This window comes from Pongo abelii, chromosome 1, assembly GCF_028885655.2.
Source record: "Pongo abelii isolate AG06213 chromosome 1, NHGRI_mPonAbe1-v2.0_pri, whole genome shotgun sequence".
In the NCBI taxonomy this organism is placed as follows: Eukaryota; Metazoa; Chordata; class Mammalia; order Primates; family Hominidae; genus Pongo; species Pongo abelii.
Genome location: NC_071985.2, coordinates 165,937,623 through 165,955,713, shown reverse-complemented (window position 1 = coordinate 165,955,713; position 18,091 = coordinate 165,937,623). Strand labels below are relative to the sequence as shown.

At 38.8% G+C, this 18,091-nt stretch overlaps 1 protein-coding gene across 3 annotated transcripts in view; it reads left to right on the top strand.

Annotated features, from left to right (window-relative positions):
- The window catches only part of IL23R (interleukin 23 receptor), a 123,925-nt gene that overhangs the window by 25,771 nt on the left and 80,063 nt on the right, over positions 1 to 18,091 (top strand). For 2 of the 3 annotated variants that reach the window (XR_008514362.1, XR_008514361.1), the window contains exons 2-4: positions 3,146 to 3,244; positions 4,386 to 4,682; positions 17,857 to 17,980. Coding sequence is in view for 1 of the 3 variants with exons in the window: in XM_002810718.5 (XP_002810764.1) it covers positions 3,175 to 3,244; positions 4,386 to 4,682; positions 17,857 to 17,980 (491 nt within the window). In the remaining 2 variants the exon portion in view is untranslated. Of the gene's footprint in view, positions 1 to 1,529; positions 1,618 to 3,145; positions 3,245 to 4,385; positions 4,683 to 17,856; positions 17,981 to 18,091 lie in introns of those variants that run through there. The other variant, XM_002810718.5, reaches the window with a different exon arrangement.

The following is an 18,091-nucleotide window of genomic DNA, read 5'->3' as shown; positions in this document are numbered from 1 at the left end:
AATGAGCTGGGCGTGGTGGCTCACGCCTGTAATCCCAGCACTTTGGGATGCCAAGACCGGCAGATTGCTTGAGTTCAGGAGTTCGAGACTAGCTTGGGCAACATGGTGAGAACCCATCTCTACCAAAACTACAAAAAATTAGCTGGGTGTGATGGCATGTGCCTGTGGTGCCAGCTACTCAGGAAGCTGAAATGGGAGGATCACTTGAGCCCAGGAGGCAGAGGTTGCAGTGAGCTGTAATCATGCCGCTACACTCCAGCCTGGGCGACAGAGCAAGACTCTGTCTCAAAACAAAAACAAAAACAACAACCAAAACCAAAAAACAAAACTACAATTAGATATCACTTCCCACCTTTTGGGGTGCCTATGATAAAAAGACAAGATATAAGTATTGATGAGGGTACAGAGAAAGGGCAGCCTTGTACACTGCTGTTAGGAATGTAAATTGGTACAGTTATCATGGAAAACAGTGTGAAATAAAAATAATTTTATTTAAAAAATTAAAATAGACCTAACTTAGGATCCAGCAGTCCCTCTTCTGGATCTATAGCCCCCCAACAGAATGAAATCAGCACCATGAGAGATATCTGCCTTCCCATGTTCATGAAACATTAGTCAAAATAGCCCAAACATGGAAATAACGTAAGTGCCTATCAATCAGTGGAATAATTGGTAAAGAAACTGTGGGCTATACAGGAATATTATGCAGCCATAAAAAAGAAGGAAATTCTGCCATTGCGGTAACATAGATGCAACTTGAGGGCATTATGCTAACTAAGTCAGACAGAGAAAGACAAATCCTGCATGATCTCACTTATATGTGGAATCTGAAATAGTTGAACCCATAAAAACAGATGATAGAACGGTGGTTACCAAGATTAGAGGGTGGTGGAGGGAAAGGAAGCTATTGGTCAAAGGGCATAAACTTGCAGTTATAAGATGAGTAAGTTCAGGAGATCTAATATACAGTATGGTGACCATAGTTAACAATACTGAATTATACAGCATACTTGAAATTTGCTTAAATGTTCTCTCTGCAAAATAAAGAGTAACTAAATAAGATGAAAGATGTATTAACTAACTTGATTGGATAATAATTTCACAAAATATGTGTGTATCAAATCATCATGTTGTATATCATCAAATTGTAGAATTTTATTCATCAATTATATTTCAACAAAGCTGGAAAACTATAAAAAGAAACAAGTGCATAATTAATAACAGTGCTGGTTGTAAATTAAAACTAAGCGTCATATTTTTGGTGTCAAAATGTTTGACATTTTTAAGAAAACATGTATAAGTGTTCTGCCTCTTGGATGAGACAATTTTAAATTAAGCTGTAAAAAAAAAAGTACTGACAAAATAGTTCACTTTCAGTAATCTGGATTTCCCCAAATAGTGACACGAGAGCCAGTCATTTCAAATTGGACAGTTTGAGTACCTCTTCAAGAGTCTGCAATGTAGGTCAGGGCTCTGCTGACATTTCCATTGACCTCAGAGGTAAAAATCTAAAGTGAGCGCTGACAGGCAGGCAGTGAGGAAAGAAGACATGACACAGCCAACAAGGGTGGCAGCCTGGCTCTGAAGTGGAATTATGTGCTTCAAACAGGTTGAAAGGTAAATAGGCAGCGATCATCCAAATACTTAAAGACAGCTGTATTTCCTTTTAGAAATACATGGGCCAAGTTGTTTTCTCTTGCAAGTTCTCATGATATTCCATGCAGTGGTTACTGATGAAAAGGGAATCTATAATATTATATGGCATCACATCATCTTAAATAATAATTATTGCATACTTCCATCAGTTAACTTCTAACTAGGAACATTTTTAGGGCTTCTGTTGCTTATGAAGAGAAGAATTACTATTGCTAACAAATTATGAAAGGGATCCCTATATTTCTGAGCCGGGGGACCCCAGTTTTTTAAAATGTTACTAGATATTTTATGCGATTTGATGAGCCATGCATTGCATTCTCTTGTTGTTTTATAGAAAAAGCTCAGGTTTTATTAAACAGATAAAATAACTGAATAATGTTGATTGTTGAGTAAATGAGTTAATTCATGTAACTGATTAATTGAATAATGTAACTCTAGTTGTAAACTAACAACGGTATTATTAGGAATTTCTAAAATGTGTTCCTTTTGTGTTCTCTACAGATGAAAGGCTTTTTCCTCTTTTTTGGGGGGTGCGGGGGACAAGGTCTCACTCTGTTGCCCAGGCTGGAGGGCAATGGTGTGATCATGGTTCACTGCAACCTTCACCTCCCGGGTAGCTGGGATGACCATCACATGCCACCACGCTGGGCTAATTTTTGTATTTTTAGTAGGGACGGGGTTTCACCATGTTGCCCAGCCTGATCTCGAACTCCTGGGCTCAAGCAATCCACCGGCCTCTGCATCCCAAAGTGCTGGGATTACAGGCATGAGCCACCACGCCTCCCCAGACGAAACGCTTTTTACAGTCTAACTGGTGAGAGCACATATTGCTTAATCTCACTTCACTTTTCTTCATTTTGAATCCATTTTCTCGGGAGTTCTGAAATTTTTGGCTCTTCCCAAGTTTAGCTCATCAAAGACTAGTATTTCTGGAGTGTGATAAGTACGTAACTTTGGCAGGGAGAAGAATTCATCACCAGAAGTTAGCTCAGCCCAGGCACCGTGTTTCATGCTTGTAATCCTAGCACTTTGGGAGGCTGAGTTGGGAGGACCGCTTGAGCCCAGCAGTTTGAGGTTACAGTGAGCTATGATAATGCCACTGCACTCCAGCCTGGGCTACAGAGCCCGGCCCTTGTCTCTAAAAAAATTTAAAACATAAAATAAAAGAAGAAGTGAACTCAGAGGAGGAGGTTTCTGATGAGAAAGGCTAGATTAGGGGAACTGTAATGGATCAAATGCCCTACTGAGTTAATTCATAGTGACTTTTGAAGAGTATAAAATTCCATTTATTGGCTTTACTTCTCCATCTCTTGTTATATCTCCTAAATATACCAGTAACATTTCTTTGCTCTGTTTCCTTCCTTCCTTCTTCCTGTCTTCCTAATCAAAGGTTCCCATCAAATACAATAATTCTTGGGGAAAAATGTTATGCTTTTTATTATTTTACTAAAATACTACAATTTAAACATTTTTCCTATTTTTTTTGCAGAGGGAAACAGTCTTTTCCTGCTTCTAGACATGAATCAGGTCACTATTCAATGGGATGCAGTAATAGCCCTTTACATACTCTTCAGCTGGTGTCATGGAGGTATGGTGTTTTATGTATCTATTGCTATCTTTCATTCAACAAATGGAATATTGAGTGATTATCATTTTCATGGTGTTATGTTAGAATCTCTGAAGAATACAAATATTATTAGACTGGAAAAAATGTGTGCATAAAAATTACATAGAATGAAATAAAAATGGCCCAATCGCCTTCCAAATGCAGGATTTCTTTCTCAAATTTCCCTTCTAGACAGCCCTCTTACTCACATGTGAATATTTCCACAAAGGAGCTTATTAGTTTGAGTTGGCATGTTCTGTCGTCAAACTATTATAACTGTTATATAATAACCTGTCAAACATTTGAATACAATTCTATTTCACAAACCACTTATTGATAGTTACTACGTGCCAGGCACATAGTAACTATGTGGGCCACTGGCAAGAGTATGATTTTATTCATTATATTCAAACTTTACTGAAAAAAGTAGGCTTTATCTAAAACAGAACAAAAGATTGGTTGAGTAGCTAGAGAATGGGGTTCAGATTCTACAGTGCCCAGTGTTATTTCTAATCTTACCTTTGAAAAATACTGTAGCTTTATAATCTCTCGGTTCTCTACTTTAAAGTAGGAGAGCTAATTATATTTGCTCTTTAGACACTTAGAGAAGCTTCCAGGCTGACTCTAGTCTTGTGTCATGGTGCTGAACATCAATAAAAGCATAACAGAGGCCGGACGAGGTGGCTAATGCCTGTAATCCCAGCACTTTGGGAGGCCGAGGCGGGGGGATCACCTGAGGTCAGGAGTTCAAGATCAGCCTGGCCAACATGGTGAAACCCCATATTAGCCAGGCGTGGTGGTGCTCACCTGTAATCCCAGCTACTCAAGAGGCTAAGGCAGGAGAATCGCTTGAACCTGGAAGGCAGATGTTGCAGTGAGCCAAGATCACGACACTGCACTCCAGCCTGGGTGACAGAGCGAGACTGTCTCAAAAAAAAAAAAGCCTAACAGAAACACACTGTAATAGGCTAGTTTATGAAAAGATACATCTAGTCCTAAAACTGTTTTCAATGGAATCATTTAATTAATAGAAATAATAAATTTAAAATGCAATAGCATATTCTTCTGAATCTCTTGATTTAATGTTTTACATGTAATTTATTATTTTTCCATTTATTTCTAGGAATTACAAATATAAACTGCTCTGGCCACATCTGGGTAGAACCAGCCACAATTTTTAAGATGGGTATGAATATCTCTATATATTGCCAAGCAGCAATTAAGAACTGCCAACCAAGGAAACTTCATTTTTATAAAAATGGCATCAAAGAAAGATTTCAAATCACAAGGATTAATAAAACAACAGCTCGGCTTTGGTATAAAAACTTTCTGGAACCACATGCTTCTATGTACTGCACTGCTGAATGTCCCAAACATTTTCAAGAGACACTGATATGTGGAAAAGACATTTCTTCTGGATGTAAGTGTTGGGGCACATTTGAAATACAAACAAAAGCTAGTCTAACAATTAACTGGTCATTACCACACTACTCTAAAAATAGGGACAAAATAGTATAGTTCAGTTTTTAGATTAGTTTCATACAGGAGCTGCAAACTCAAATGTCTCCAGGGCCAGGTTGGTGAACTATATGAACTGTAGCCATTGCCCAGATCCAGTAATCACAGGTGCCCAGTATTCCTACATCTTTTGGCTCTTCAAAGGAAGACAGAAATATAAAATTTTAATGTGTACTCTCTAAATTTGAAAACGTTGCCAATACATTCAAAAAACAATTTTTCACCTCTACCCTGAACAAACACTGCACATGTGAGGGCCAGCACCCTTAGATTTAAAATGTTGCTCTTTTAATCTTCTTGTTTTATTTTTCTAAACTAATATAATTAACCTTGAAGCAGATCCCATTGAGAAATTTTGAGGCCAAGGTTTAGGGAGAGTTGCAAAACCAGTTTTGTGCTCCCACTGTACTCCTAGGTTTGTGACCTTTGGCAAGTTGCTTAAGCCTCAATTCCTCGCCTGTAAAAGGAGGCTAATTATACAGGCTGTGTTATGCACTTAATTTCAATAATTTATTTGGAAGCGTATGATAAAGTTTAAAGTACAACAGTACACAAATCCTTAAAAACGCATCGTTCTCATAAAACATAGGGAGAGTCTTCTACAATCCTGTTCCTAATCTCACTATTCCAATTTAGAATCACTGTGTTTGTTATTGTAACTATTAATTTTGTTCTTTTTCTTAAAACCCACCTTGAAGGGAATAATTATTAATTTATCTAAAAGTTTAATCAAGTTAATCTTAAAAATATACGCTAAATTCAATTTGTGCTCTAGAGTGTCCTGGAGGTGTTTAAATCACTATAGTGATATGGACTGGCTTGTATAATTATATACCTAGTTTTGGTTCTACTATTATGAAGGGTGTAAATCAATAAGTTCAGCACTGTTTTAACTCAGATATTCATTCTCTATGGCACTTGAACCCATTTTCAGTAAAAAATAAAGGAATTTGTGTCTTTGCCATGTTCCCGTCCTCCATATTTTTGAGAATCAAGCCTCAGTTCTTGCTTCTTCTTCACCTTTACAACTTAGCTGGGGGCAGACCCATATCACCACTACCACCTGACCCCATTGTGGCTGCTTGGAAAGTAAGAGGCTTCCTTGCTCTATAATGAGGCCATTGTCCTACTTAACTCTGAGCACCTGATCTTGCAAGCTTTTCAAGAGAAGGAACTATAGAAAGTTGTAGAGGTGAGTTGAGGAAGGAAAGTCATAGGTTTTGGAGTCAAAGAATAAACCTACCTTAAACTGATGCCTTAAAGCTGCTAAACTTGCCCTAAATTGTGGAAATTAAACCGCAGGCAGACATCTTATCTGATGTAAGAAATCTCCTTAGCTTGTCCACATCCTCAGGAAACATAACCAAACCTCAAGCTTAAATACTTTACTATTTATCCTTTGGGGGTGGGAGTGGGGTAGAGAGACTATACAATTTCTTTGGAGGGCAAATAAGCAACTTTCACAGTTACAGAAAAAGGTTAGTTGTTAATTTAAGCCAGAGGAAAAAAAGGAAGCAAAATAAACATTGTCTCTGTTAAAAAACAAAATTTCAGCAAATTTAGTTTTTAGATCTGATAGGTTTTTATGTGTGATTCATGAATCGGCAGCATCTCGTTCTAAAAAACTGATATGTGCTCTGAGTGTCCTGGAGGTGTTTAAGTTACTATAGTGATACGGGCTGGCTTGTATAATTATATACTTAGTTTGGGTTCTACTATTATAACAGAACAGTTGGTTTTTGTAAGGTAGGAACAAGAAATAGAAATTTTTATAAAAACTACCAGATTGGTTAACATTGTTACTTCAGGTTATTTTCCTTGTAATGGTTAAAGCAGAGGGGGTTTCCTTATCATCCCTGCTCAGGTTGCCTGGGCTCCTACGTGGTTGCTGTGAATTTTCTGTTTTCAGGAAAAACTAGTCTGTGGGAGTTTTACCTGCTTCCTTAAAGTTTCAGCTTGGTTATATGTCACTTAACAGGACTGACTTCATTTTGGTTTGGTATGTGGGGGCCTAGTGCAGGAGCTCAGTCCAAAACAATGGTCTCCTATACATTTTATTTAACACCACCTTCCATGTGTTGCAGTTTGTATAACTGATTACTCCCAAAAGCCCTCCCAAGTGTTGGCTGGGGGGCCTCCATCCCCAAACCCAACACCAGGCAATGTAGAAGGTAAGAGAATGGACTTCGTTCCTCTTCCAGGACAGCCTAATGGAAATACATTCTCTATTTCTGATGGCTGCTTAGAAAGAACATCACTCTTTCCACTTATTTAACTTTTGAGTTTGTGAATTGTAACTCCTTACAAAGGCCTCTGGTTATGAGTGTAAAAATGTAACTGCCAGGTGAGAATTTACTCAAACCCCTGGATTCAAGTTGAATGTCTTCTTGAGCTCTACATTCTTAGCAAACAAAACTTCCTATTTAAGTAGGTCAAAAAAGGGTTTCTGAGGGTTTTGTGGCATTCTAGAAATCACATTGCTTTCACTGGACCACTTCGATCACAGGATATTTGTCATGTGAGATTTATTATGTCAACTTATCATCACTGCTTTGAACAAAATGATTATATGTATTTTTTTAGACTAGAGACAAATTGTAAAAGACAAGATAAATGAGTCATTGCTTTCCTTGAAAAGCTATCCAAATATATTTTAAAGTGCTGTGCTTTAATGTATAATTTGTGAAATATAAACCATATTATCACAATTTCCATTTTTAGCCACAATCCTAAACACTTCTTAGATTCTTATCTAAGATTAAATGCACACATATTATGGGAAATTTGTTCTAATGAGGCCACACCAATCATGGGATAAAATACAAGGTGTCTTTATTCATTTAAAAATACCAAATTAAACCATGCACAAACAGTCATGTTTCCACTTAATCATTTGTTTAAAATTTTAAGTATCTTTGACTTTTTAAATTTTAACCTTTGGACTTTATTTACAATGATGAAAGCACATTTGTTATTCAATAAAAGCCTCTGAATATTTGTTTCTAACATTGCTATTAAGTATGATTACAGAACAATTAGGCTGGCCTGTGCCCTGCTTGAGTAAGAAATTGTAGAGTGATCTTTGCCAGAAGCATTGCATCTCTCTCCATTTTAATCCTTCATGTTATTATCTTAATCAAGCCAATCAATTCATGGAATAAACTTTATTGAGTGGTTACTATGCACCAAAAATGTGTTAAATGCTAGAAGTACAAAGAACAGGAAATCACAGACTGTTTTCAAGAAGCTCTCAGTAGAAAAGGATCCTTGGCTAGACTCTGAATTAACAAGAAACCTGGCCTGTGATTCCTGAGTGTCCCAATAATAGGGGAGGGGTGGGATTGGCGGGAAAGAGCAAAAACATAAGCCCTCTTTTGTATACCTCAGAGTATTCTCTAGTATCTAGTTGTATAGCCAGGTTTTGTTCTTGGATATTGAATAACCTGGCAATGAGGCCTAACAACAACTTGATGTTATTATCACAACCATACTCACAGGCCCATCTTTACCTTGCTTCATGTTAACAAACACTTATTTGCATGTGTGTATAGTCATCTTTTTGATCTTTTGCAAAGTTAATTAACCACCAGACATTTGTAACCCCGAGAATTCACTTCATGTAGGATGCTGTGGAGTAACACAGCCCAAACGATCTGATAGCCAAATCAATGACACTCTCTATCTGAAACCAGAGGAAGAAATAACTCCAGCACAAATCATTGTAATCAATGAGGGACGACAACTCAAACTCCAAAATGATTTAAATTTATGTTTCCCCACCTACTTCATTTAAGGCTCAATTAAAACAAAGATTTATTTTACCCTACTTGGAGCCCAGTTTCTCTCCATTGTAACTCAATGCTACAAGTCACCAAAATGTTGTAAAGTACTTTTTAGTGTGTTCTTACTGTTTGAATACAGGTTTTTTTAAAAGGATATTAGACCTTCGATATATGAAAATAGTTTTTTAATTATAAAATCAAATTGCATTCAATATAGAGAGTTTTTAAAATGTAGACCAGCAAAAAAGAAATACCTATCATTCCCATAAAACCATAACTTTACTAGTAACCATAATCCCTCTTTAATAATTTGGAATATGTCTTTGAAATTTCAGACCCTGTCTTTCTCAATCTCTCACTTAAATGAAACCACTAATTGAACCATTTTGCAACCTGCTTTTTTCACTTTGCCATATGATCATGACTTCACTAAATATACTTTTAATTCCTTCCAAAGGCCAAGTACTTAAACTGTCTTCTTCAACATTGCTTTTGGATGTGTTTAGGACTGTATTATAGTTTATTTAACCTTATTTTGGAAAATTGAGCTTGTTTACAATTTTTTCATTGTTATGAACAATACTTTAAGGGAACACCCTTTAAGCCAAATATTTTATATATCTATGAACATTTCAATAAGGATGCATTCTTAGATGTATAATTGCTGAATTGCAAAATATTATACCTGCTTTTACAGATTGTGATATGTAAAGTGCTCTCCATAAAGGCTGTACCAATTTGTACTTCCAACAGAAGTGTGTTAGAGGATTTCCATGAGTCCACTCCAACACTGTGTACTATCATTTTTCAAAATCCTTGCTAATTTGATAGGTTTAAATGACATCTAGTACTGCCTTGATTTGCAGTGAGAATAAAATTTTTAAAATATTTGCTTATTATTTTGCAAGCAATATTTTTGGTAAGCAATTTGCAGGTGAAGTGAAAGCATATATGTACTTAAGATAAATCTTTGGATGTAACTTCAGATGCATAAATGTCTGTATTTTCATTCTTTATGAGCCCCTATCCTTCCATTTGTCTTGTCATTCTCTGAGCAGTCAAGTGTCCCAGCAGTATTTCACACGTAGGGATGAACTAAGAGACCCACACCTGAAAAGTGAATATTTAACAAACACTCAATATTTCTATACTTAAAAAAATCTTAATCTTATTCACTATTGAATGATATAACTGAAAATTCTAGGTGTCATTCTATAGTTGTTGGGGTTTCATAGGTTTTAGAGGCCCCCAAAACTCCTGTCATCAGAACTCTCTCATCTTTTCCAGTCTGCTAGGTATTGTTTTCCCCTGTGTTGGCTTCATTCTTAAATAGACTAAAGACTGTGAAAAAGCCTGTTTCACAATGACAGCAAGATGGCCACCAGCAACTTACAGCTCGCATGCTACTCAGAGACAGCAGTTTCAGGAGGAAAGAGTGTGCTTCTTTTACAATGGTTTAGAAAAAGTGCCTTGGAGAATTCTGATTGGTTCATCTTGAGTCATATGTTCATTCCCAAAGGCACACTCCTATTAGTCAGCCTACCTCAAAGGCACACTTCTGTGGAGAGCCTCTTGATTGACAGGTCTTGGGGTTGAGGTGGGGGTGAGATTGGAGTGAGGGGCTGGAGGGGATGTCAGTTCTCAAGAGGGAAAGATGCTAGCCAATGAAAAATAAAAATGTTCCCCATAACATGGCCACCTGGAGAAAGAGCTGGGCAGGAATCGGGGTGGGATGAGTTGAGTGGAGTGACGGGAAAAGAGCCTTGAAATAGAGTTGCATGAATAACAAACTTTTAAAAAACCTTGTGGCGGTGGTAAAATACATAACATAAAATGTACCATTTTTACCATGGTTAAGTGTACAGTTCAGTGGCACTAAGTACATTTACACTGTTGTACAACCATCACCACCATTTATCTCCAGAACCCTCTTATTGCAAATGGAAAGTCTGTATCCTTTAAACAAATATCCACTTCCCTCTCCTCCAAACCTCAGCAACTGCCATTCTACTTTCTACGAGTTTGACTATTCCAGATACCTTGTGTAAGGGTTCATGCAATATTTTTCCTCTAGGGTCTGGCTTACTTCGCTTAATATAATGTCTTCAAGTTTCATCCACATTGTAGCATGTGTTAAAATTTCCTTCCTTTTTAAGGCTGAATAATATTTTATTGCATGTGTGAACACCAAACTTTTAAAATGAGTAGTGGAAAATGTGCAAGAGAAGAAGATAGTCTGCCAGAGTAGTAGAAGAAAACTACAAAGAACCCATTCGCAAGAGCCAAAGGCAAAGAGGTTTCTTTTCTTGTCTCGTTTTTGAGACAAGGTCTTACTGTGTCACCCAGACTGGAGTGCAGTGTCTTGATCATAGGTTCACTGCAGCCTCAAACTCCTAGGCTCCAGGGATCCCTCCAGCTTCAGCCTCTCAAGTAGCTGAGACTACAGATGTGAGCCACCACACCCAGCTTTAAAACAGAGAGCTTTCAAGGAGGGAGTGAGCAAAATATCAAATGCTGCAGAGATCAAACTCAATGACAAATGACCAGAGATGGGGTCTGTTGAAGAGAAAGTCATCAATGACCTTAGCAACAGTGGTTTTGGTGTAATAGTGGAGGCTGAACTATAATTGTTTTGGGTTTAAAAGCATATGGGAAATGAAGAATAATAGGCTCTTTAACAGTGTTTAGCTGTTAAGAAAAAGAGAAAGATACAGGAGTAGCTGGGGGAGACTGAATTTAGGATAATATAGTCAAGTATAAGAAGAAGAGGAATGGATATTTGATGGTAAAGTGGGTTGCAAGGTAAGGTAGTAGGGATGGAATGAGGAGCAGGGAGGTGCTGAGTACTGATTGGCCTGATTTCTCAAATAAAATTGTCAGTTTCTCAACTGACTATAGAGAACTTCATATTTCTTTTTTTTATTCTTCCATTACAAATTTATTATCTTTTCAGACAAGTTGAGACATACTAATTTAAAATAAATTCCCTTTTCAGTGAAAAGTTGATAAGTTTAATCAGGTAAAGCTAATGATTAAGGTAAGCAATCAATGTTTATAATTGCATCACAACTTTTCTGGCCAGTGGCTTATTTATTTATTTATTTATTTATTTAATTTTTTTAAATTATACTTTAAGTTTTAGGGTACATGTGCACAATGTGCAGCCTTGTTTCATATGTATACATGTGCCATGTTGGTGTGCTGCACCTATTAACTCGTCATTTAACATTAGGTGTATCTCCTAATGCTATCCCTCCCCCTCCCCCGACCCCACAACTGGCCCCAGTGTGTGATGTTCCCCTTCCTGTGTCCATGTATTCTCATTGTTCAGTTCCCACCTATGAGTGAGAACATGCAGTGCGATAGTTTGCTGAGAATGATGGTTTCCAGCTTCATCCATGTCCCTACAAACGACATGAACTCATCATTTTTTATGGCTGCATAGTATTCCATGGTGTATATGTGCCACATTTTCTTAATCCAGTCTATCATTGTTGGACATTTGGCTTGGTTCCAAGTCTTTGCTATTGTGAATAGTGCTGCAATAAACATACATGTGCATGTGTCTTTATAGCAGCATGATTTATAATCCTTTGGGTATATACCCAGTAGTGGGATGGCTCGGTCAAATGGTATTTCTAGTTCTAGATCCCTGAGGAATCATCACACTGACTTCCACAATGGTTGAACTAGTTTATAGTCCCACCAACAGTGTAAAAGTGTTCCTATTTCTCCACATCCTCTCCAGCACCTGTTGTTTCCTGACTTTTTAATGATCGCCATTCTAACTGGTGTAAGATGGTATCTCATTGTGGTTTTGATTTGCATTTCTCTGATGGCCAGTGATGATGAGCACTTTTTCATGTGTCTTTTGGCTGCATAAATGTCTTCTTTTGAGAAGCGTCTGGTCATATCCTTTGCCCACTTTTTGATGGGGTTATTTGTTTTTTTCTTGTAAATTTGTTTGAGTTCATTGTAGATTCTGGATATTAGCCCTTTGTCAGATGAGTAGGTTGCGAAAATTTTCTCCCATTCTGTAGGTTGCCTGTTCACTCTGATGGTAGTTTCTTTGGCTGTGCAGAAGCTCTTTAGTTTAATAAGATCCCATTTGTCAATTTTGGCTTTTGTTGCCATTGCTTTTGGTGTTTTAGCCATGAAGTCCTTGCCCATGCCTATGTCCTGAATGGTATTGCCTAGGTTTTCTTCTAGGGTTTTTATGGTTTCAGGTCTAACATTTAAGTCTTTAATCCATCTTGAATTAATTTTTGTATAAGGTGTAAGGAAGGGATCCAGTTTCAGCTTTCTGCATATGGCTAGCCAGTTTTCCCAGCACCATTTATTAAATAGGAAATCCTTTCCCCATTTCTTGTTTTTGTCAGGTTTGTCAAAGATCAGATAGTTGTAGATATGCGGCATTATTTCTGAGGGCTCTGTTCTATTACATTGGTCGATATCTCTGTTTTGGTACCAGTACTATGCTGTTTTGGTTACCGTAGCCTTGTAGCATAGTTTGAAGTCAGGTAGTGTGATGCCTCCAGCTTTGTTCTTTTGGCTTAGGATTGACTTGGCAATGTGGGTTCTTTTTTGGTTCCATATGAACTTTAAAGTAGCGTTTTCCAATTGTGTGAAGAAAGTCATTGGTAGCTTGATGGGGATGGCATTGAATCTATAAATTACCTTGGGCAGTATGGCCATTTTCACGATATTGATTATTCCTACCCATGAGCATCGAATTTTCTTCCATTTGTTTGTGTCCTCTTTTATTTCATTGTGCAATGGTTTGTAGTTCTCCTTGAAGAGGTCCTTCACATCCCTTGTAAGTTGGATTCCTAGGTATTTTATTCTCTTTGAAACAATTGTGAGTGGGAGTTCACTCCTGATTTGGCTCTCCGTTTGTCTGTTATTGGTGTATAAGGATGCTTGTGATTTTTGCACATTGATTTTGTATCCTGAGACTTTGCTGAAGTTGCCTATCAGCTTAAGGAGATTTTGGGCTGAGACAATGGAGTTTTCTAGATATACAGTCATGTCATCTGCAAACAGGGACAATTTGACTTCCTCTTTTCCTAATTGAATAACTTTATTTCCTTCACCTGCCTGATTGCCCTGGCCAGAACTTCCAACACTATGTTGAATAAGAGTGGTGAGAGAGGGCATCCCTGTCTTGTGCCAGTTTTCAAAGGGAATGCTTCCAGTTTTTGCCCATTCAGTATGATATTGGCTGTCGGTTTGTCATAGATAGCTCTTATTATTTTGAGATATGTCCCATCAATACCTAATTTATTGAGAGTTTTCAGCATGAAGCTTGTTGAATTTTGTCAAAGGCCTTTTCTGCATCTATTGAGACAATCATGTGGTTTTTGTCATTGGTTCTGTTTATATGCTGGATTACGTTTATTGATTTGCATATGTTGAACCAGCCTTGCCTTCCAGGGATGAAGCCCACTTGATCATGATGGATAAGCTTTTTGATGTGCTGCTGGATTCGGTTTGCCAGTATTTTATTGAGGATTTTTGCATCAATGTTCATCAGAGATATTGGTCTAAAATTCTCTTTTTTTGTTGTGTCTCTGCCAGGCTTTGGTATCAGGATGATGCTGGTCTCATAAAATGAGTTAGGGAGGATTCCCTCTTTTTCTATTGACTGGAATAGTTTCAGAAGGAATGGTACCAGCTCCTCCTTGTACCTCTGGTAGAATTTGGCTGTGAATCCGTCTGGTCCTGGACTTTTTTTGGTTGGTAGGCTATTAATTATTGCCTCAATTTCAGAGCCTGTTATTGGTCTATTCAGAGATTCAACTTCTTCCTGGTTTAGTCTTGGGAGGGTGTATGCATCCAGGAATTTCTCCATTTCTTCTAGATTTTCTAGTTTATTTGCATAGAGGTGTTTATAGCATTCTCTGATGGTAGTTTGTATTTCTGTGGGATGGGTGGTGATATCCCCTTTAACATTTTTTATTGCATCTATTTGATTCTTCTCTCTTTTCTTCTTTATTAGTCTTGCTAGTGGTCTATCAATTTTGTTGATCTTTTCAAAAAAACAGCTTCTGGATTCATTGATTTTTTGAAGGGTTTTTTGTGTCTCTATTTCCTTCAGTTCTGCTCTGATCTTAGTTATTTCTTGCCTTCTGCTAGCTTTTGAATGTGTTTGTTCTTGCTTCCCTAGTTCTTTTAATTGTGATGTTAGGTTGTAAATTTTAGATCTTTCCTGCTTTTTCTTGTGGGCATTTAGTGCTATAAATTTCCCTCTACACACTGCCTTAAATGTGTCCCAGAGATTCTGGTATGTTGTGTCTTTTTTCTCATTGGTTTCAAAGAACATCTTTATTTCTGCCTTCATTTCGTTATGTACCCAGTAGTCATTCAGGAGCAGGATGTTCAGTTTCCACGTAGTTGAGCGGTTTTGAGTGAGTTTCTTAATCCTGAGTCCTAGTTTGATTGCACTGTGGTCTGAGAGACAGTTTGTTATAATTTCTGTTTCTTTACATTTGCTGAGGAGTGTTTTACTTCCGACTATGTGGTCAATTTTGGAATAGGTGTGGTGTGGTGCTGAGAAGAATGTATATTGTGTTGATTTGGGGTGGAGAGTTCTGTAGATGTCTATCAGGTCTGCTTGCTGCAGAGCTGAGTTCAATTCCTGGATATCGTTGTTAACTTTCTGTCTCGTTGATCTGTCTAATGTTGACAGTGGGGTGTTAAAGTCTCCCATTATTATTGTTTGGGAGTCTAAGTCTATTTGTAGGTCTCTAAGGTCTTGTTTTATGAATCTGGGTGCTCCTGTATTGGGTGCATATATATTTAGGATAGTTAGCTCTTGTCATTGAATTGATCCCTTTGCCATTATGTAATGGCCTTTTTTGTCTCTTTTGACCTTTGTTGGTTTAAAGTCTGTTTTATCAGAGACCAGGATTGCGACCCCTGCCTTTTTTTGTTTTCTATTTGCTTGGTAGATCTTCCTCCATCTCTTTATTTTGAGCCTATGTGTGTCTCTGCATGTGAAATGGGTTTCCTGAATACAGCACACTGATGGGTCTTGACCCTTTATCCAATTTGCCAGTCTGTGTCTTTTAATTGGAGCATTTAGCCTATTTACATTTAAGGTTAATATTGTTATGTGTGAATTTGATCCTGTCATTATGATGTTAACTGGTTATTTTGCTCATTAGTTGATACAGTTTCTTCCTAGCCTCAATGGTCTTTACAATTTGGCATGTTTTTGCAGTGGCTGGTACCGGTTGTTCCTTTCCATGTTTAGTGCTTCCTTCAGGAGCTCTTGTAAGGCAGGCCTGGTGGTGACAAAATCTCTCAGCATTTGCTTGTCTGGAAAGGATTTTATTTCTCCTTCACTTATGAAGCTTAGTTTGGCTGGATATGAAATTCTGGGTTGAAAATTCTTTTCTTTAAGAATGTTGAATATTGGCCCCCACTCTCTTCTGGCTTGTAGAGTTTCTGCCAAGAGATCAGCTGTTAGTCTGATGGGCTTCCCTTTGTGGGTAACCCGACCTTTCTCTCTGGCTGCCCTTAACATTTTTTCCTTCATTTCAACTTTGGTGAATCTGACAATTATGTGTCTTGGAGTTGCTCTTCTTGAGGAGTATCTTTGTGGTGTTCTCTGTATTTCCTGAATCTGAATGTTGGCCTGTCTTGCTAGATTGAGGAAGTTCTCCTGGATAATATCCTGCAGAGTGTTTTCCAACTTGGTTCCATTCTCCCCGTCACTTTCAGGTACACCAATCAGACATAGATTTGGTCTTTTCACATAGTCCTATATTTCTTGGAGGCTTTGTTCATTTCTTTTTATTCTTTTTCCTCTAAACTTCTCTTCTTGCTTCATTTCATTCATTTCATCTTCCATCACTGATACTCTGTCTTCCAGTTTATCGAATCGGCTACTGAGGCTTGTGCATTCATCACGTAGTTCTCGTGCCATGGTTTTCAGCTCCATCAGGTCCTTTAAGGACTTCTCTGCATTGGTTATTCTAGTTAGCCATTCGTCTAATCTTTTTTCAAAGTTTTTAACTTCTTTGCCATGGGTTCGAACTTCCTCCTTTAGCTCAGAGAAGTTTGATCGTCTGAAGCCTTCTTCTCTCAACTTGTCAAAGTCATTCTCCATCCAGCTTTGTTCCATTGCTGGCGAGGAGCTGCATTCCTTTGGAGGAGGAGAGGCGCTCTGATTTTTAGAATTTTCAGTTTTTCTGCTCTGTTCTTTCCCCATCTTTGTGGTTTTATCTACCTTTGGTCTTTGATGATGGTGACGTACAGATGGGGTTTTGGTGTGGATGTCCTTTCTGTTTGTTAGTTTCCCTTCTAACAGTCAGGACCCTCAGCTGCAGGTCTGTTGGAGTTTGCCAGAGGTCCATTCCAGACCCTGTTTGCGTGGGTATCAGCAGTGGAGGCTGCAGAACAGCAAATATTGGTGAACAGCAAATGTTGCTGCCTGATCGTTCCTCTGGAAGTTTTGTCTCAGAGGAGTACCCGGCCATGTGAGGTGTCAGTCTGCCCCTACTGGGGGGTGCCTCCCAGTTAGGCTACTTAGGGGTCAGGGACCCACTTGAGGAGGCAGTCTGTCTGTTCTCAGATCTCAAGCTGTGTGCTGGGAGAACCACTACTCTCTTTAAAGCTGTCAGACAGGGATATTTAAGTCTGCAGAGGTTTCTGCTGCCTTTTGTTTGGCTATGCCCTGCCCCCATAGGTGGAGTCTACAGAGGCAGACAGGCCTCCTTGAGCTGCAGTGGGCTCCACCCAGTTCAAGCTTCCTGGCTGCTTTGTTTACCTACTCAAGCCTCAGCAATGGCGGGCACCCCTCCCCCAGCCTCGCTGCCGCCTTGCAGTTTGATCTCAGACTGCTGTGCTAGCAATGAGTGAGGCTTGATGGGCATAGGACCCTCCGAGCCAGGCGCAGGATATAATCTCCTGGTGTGCCATTTGCTAAGACTGTCGGAAAAGTGCAGTATTAGGGTGGGAGTGACCTGATTTTCCAGGTGCCATCTGTCACCCCTTTCCTTGGCTAGGAAAGGGAATTCTCTGACCCCTTGCACTTTCTGGGTGAGGCGATGCCTCACCCTGCTTCGGCTCACACTCAGTGCACTGCACCCACTGTCCTGCACCCACTGTCTGGCAATCCCCAGTGAGATGAACCTGGTACCTCAGTTGGAAATGAAGAAATCGTTCATCTTCTGCATCATTCACGCTGGGAGCTGTAGACTGGAGCTGTTCCTATTCGGCCGTCTTGTCTCGGGACCAGAGAACTTCATATTTCTTACAGCAGCTCCTAAGTGATATGTTTTGTTGCAGATCCGCCAGATATTCCTGATGAGGTAACCTGTGTCATTTATGAATATTCAGGCAACATGACTTGCACCTGGAATGCTGGGAAGCTCACCTACATAGACACAAAATACGTGGTGCATGTGAAGAGGTAGGTCCCTTCCTCACGGCTTCATATAAGCAGTTCCACCCCAGTTCAGCCAGAGCTCTGCCTCCAGCAGAGATCCAAGAAATCAGCCTCAAACATTAAATATATACCCTG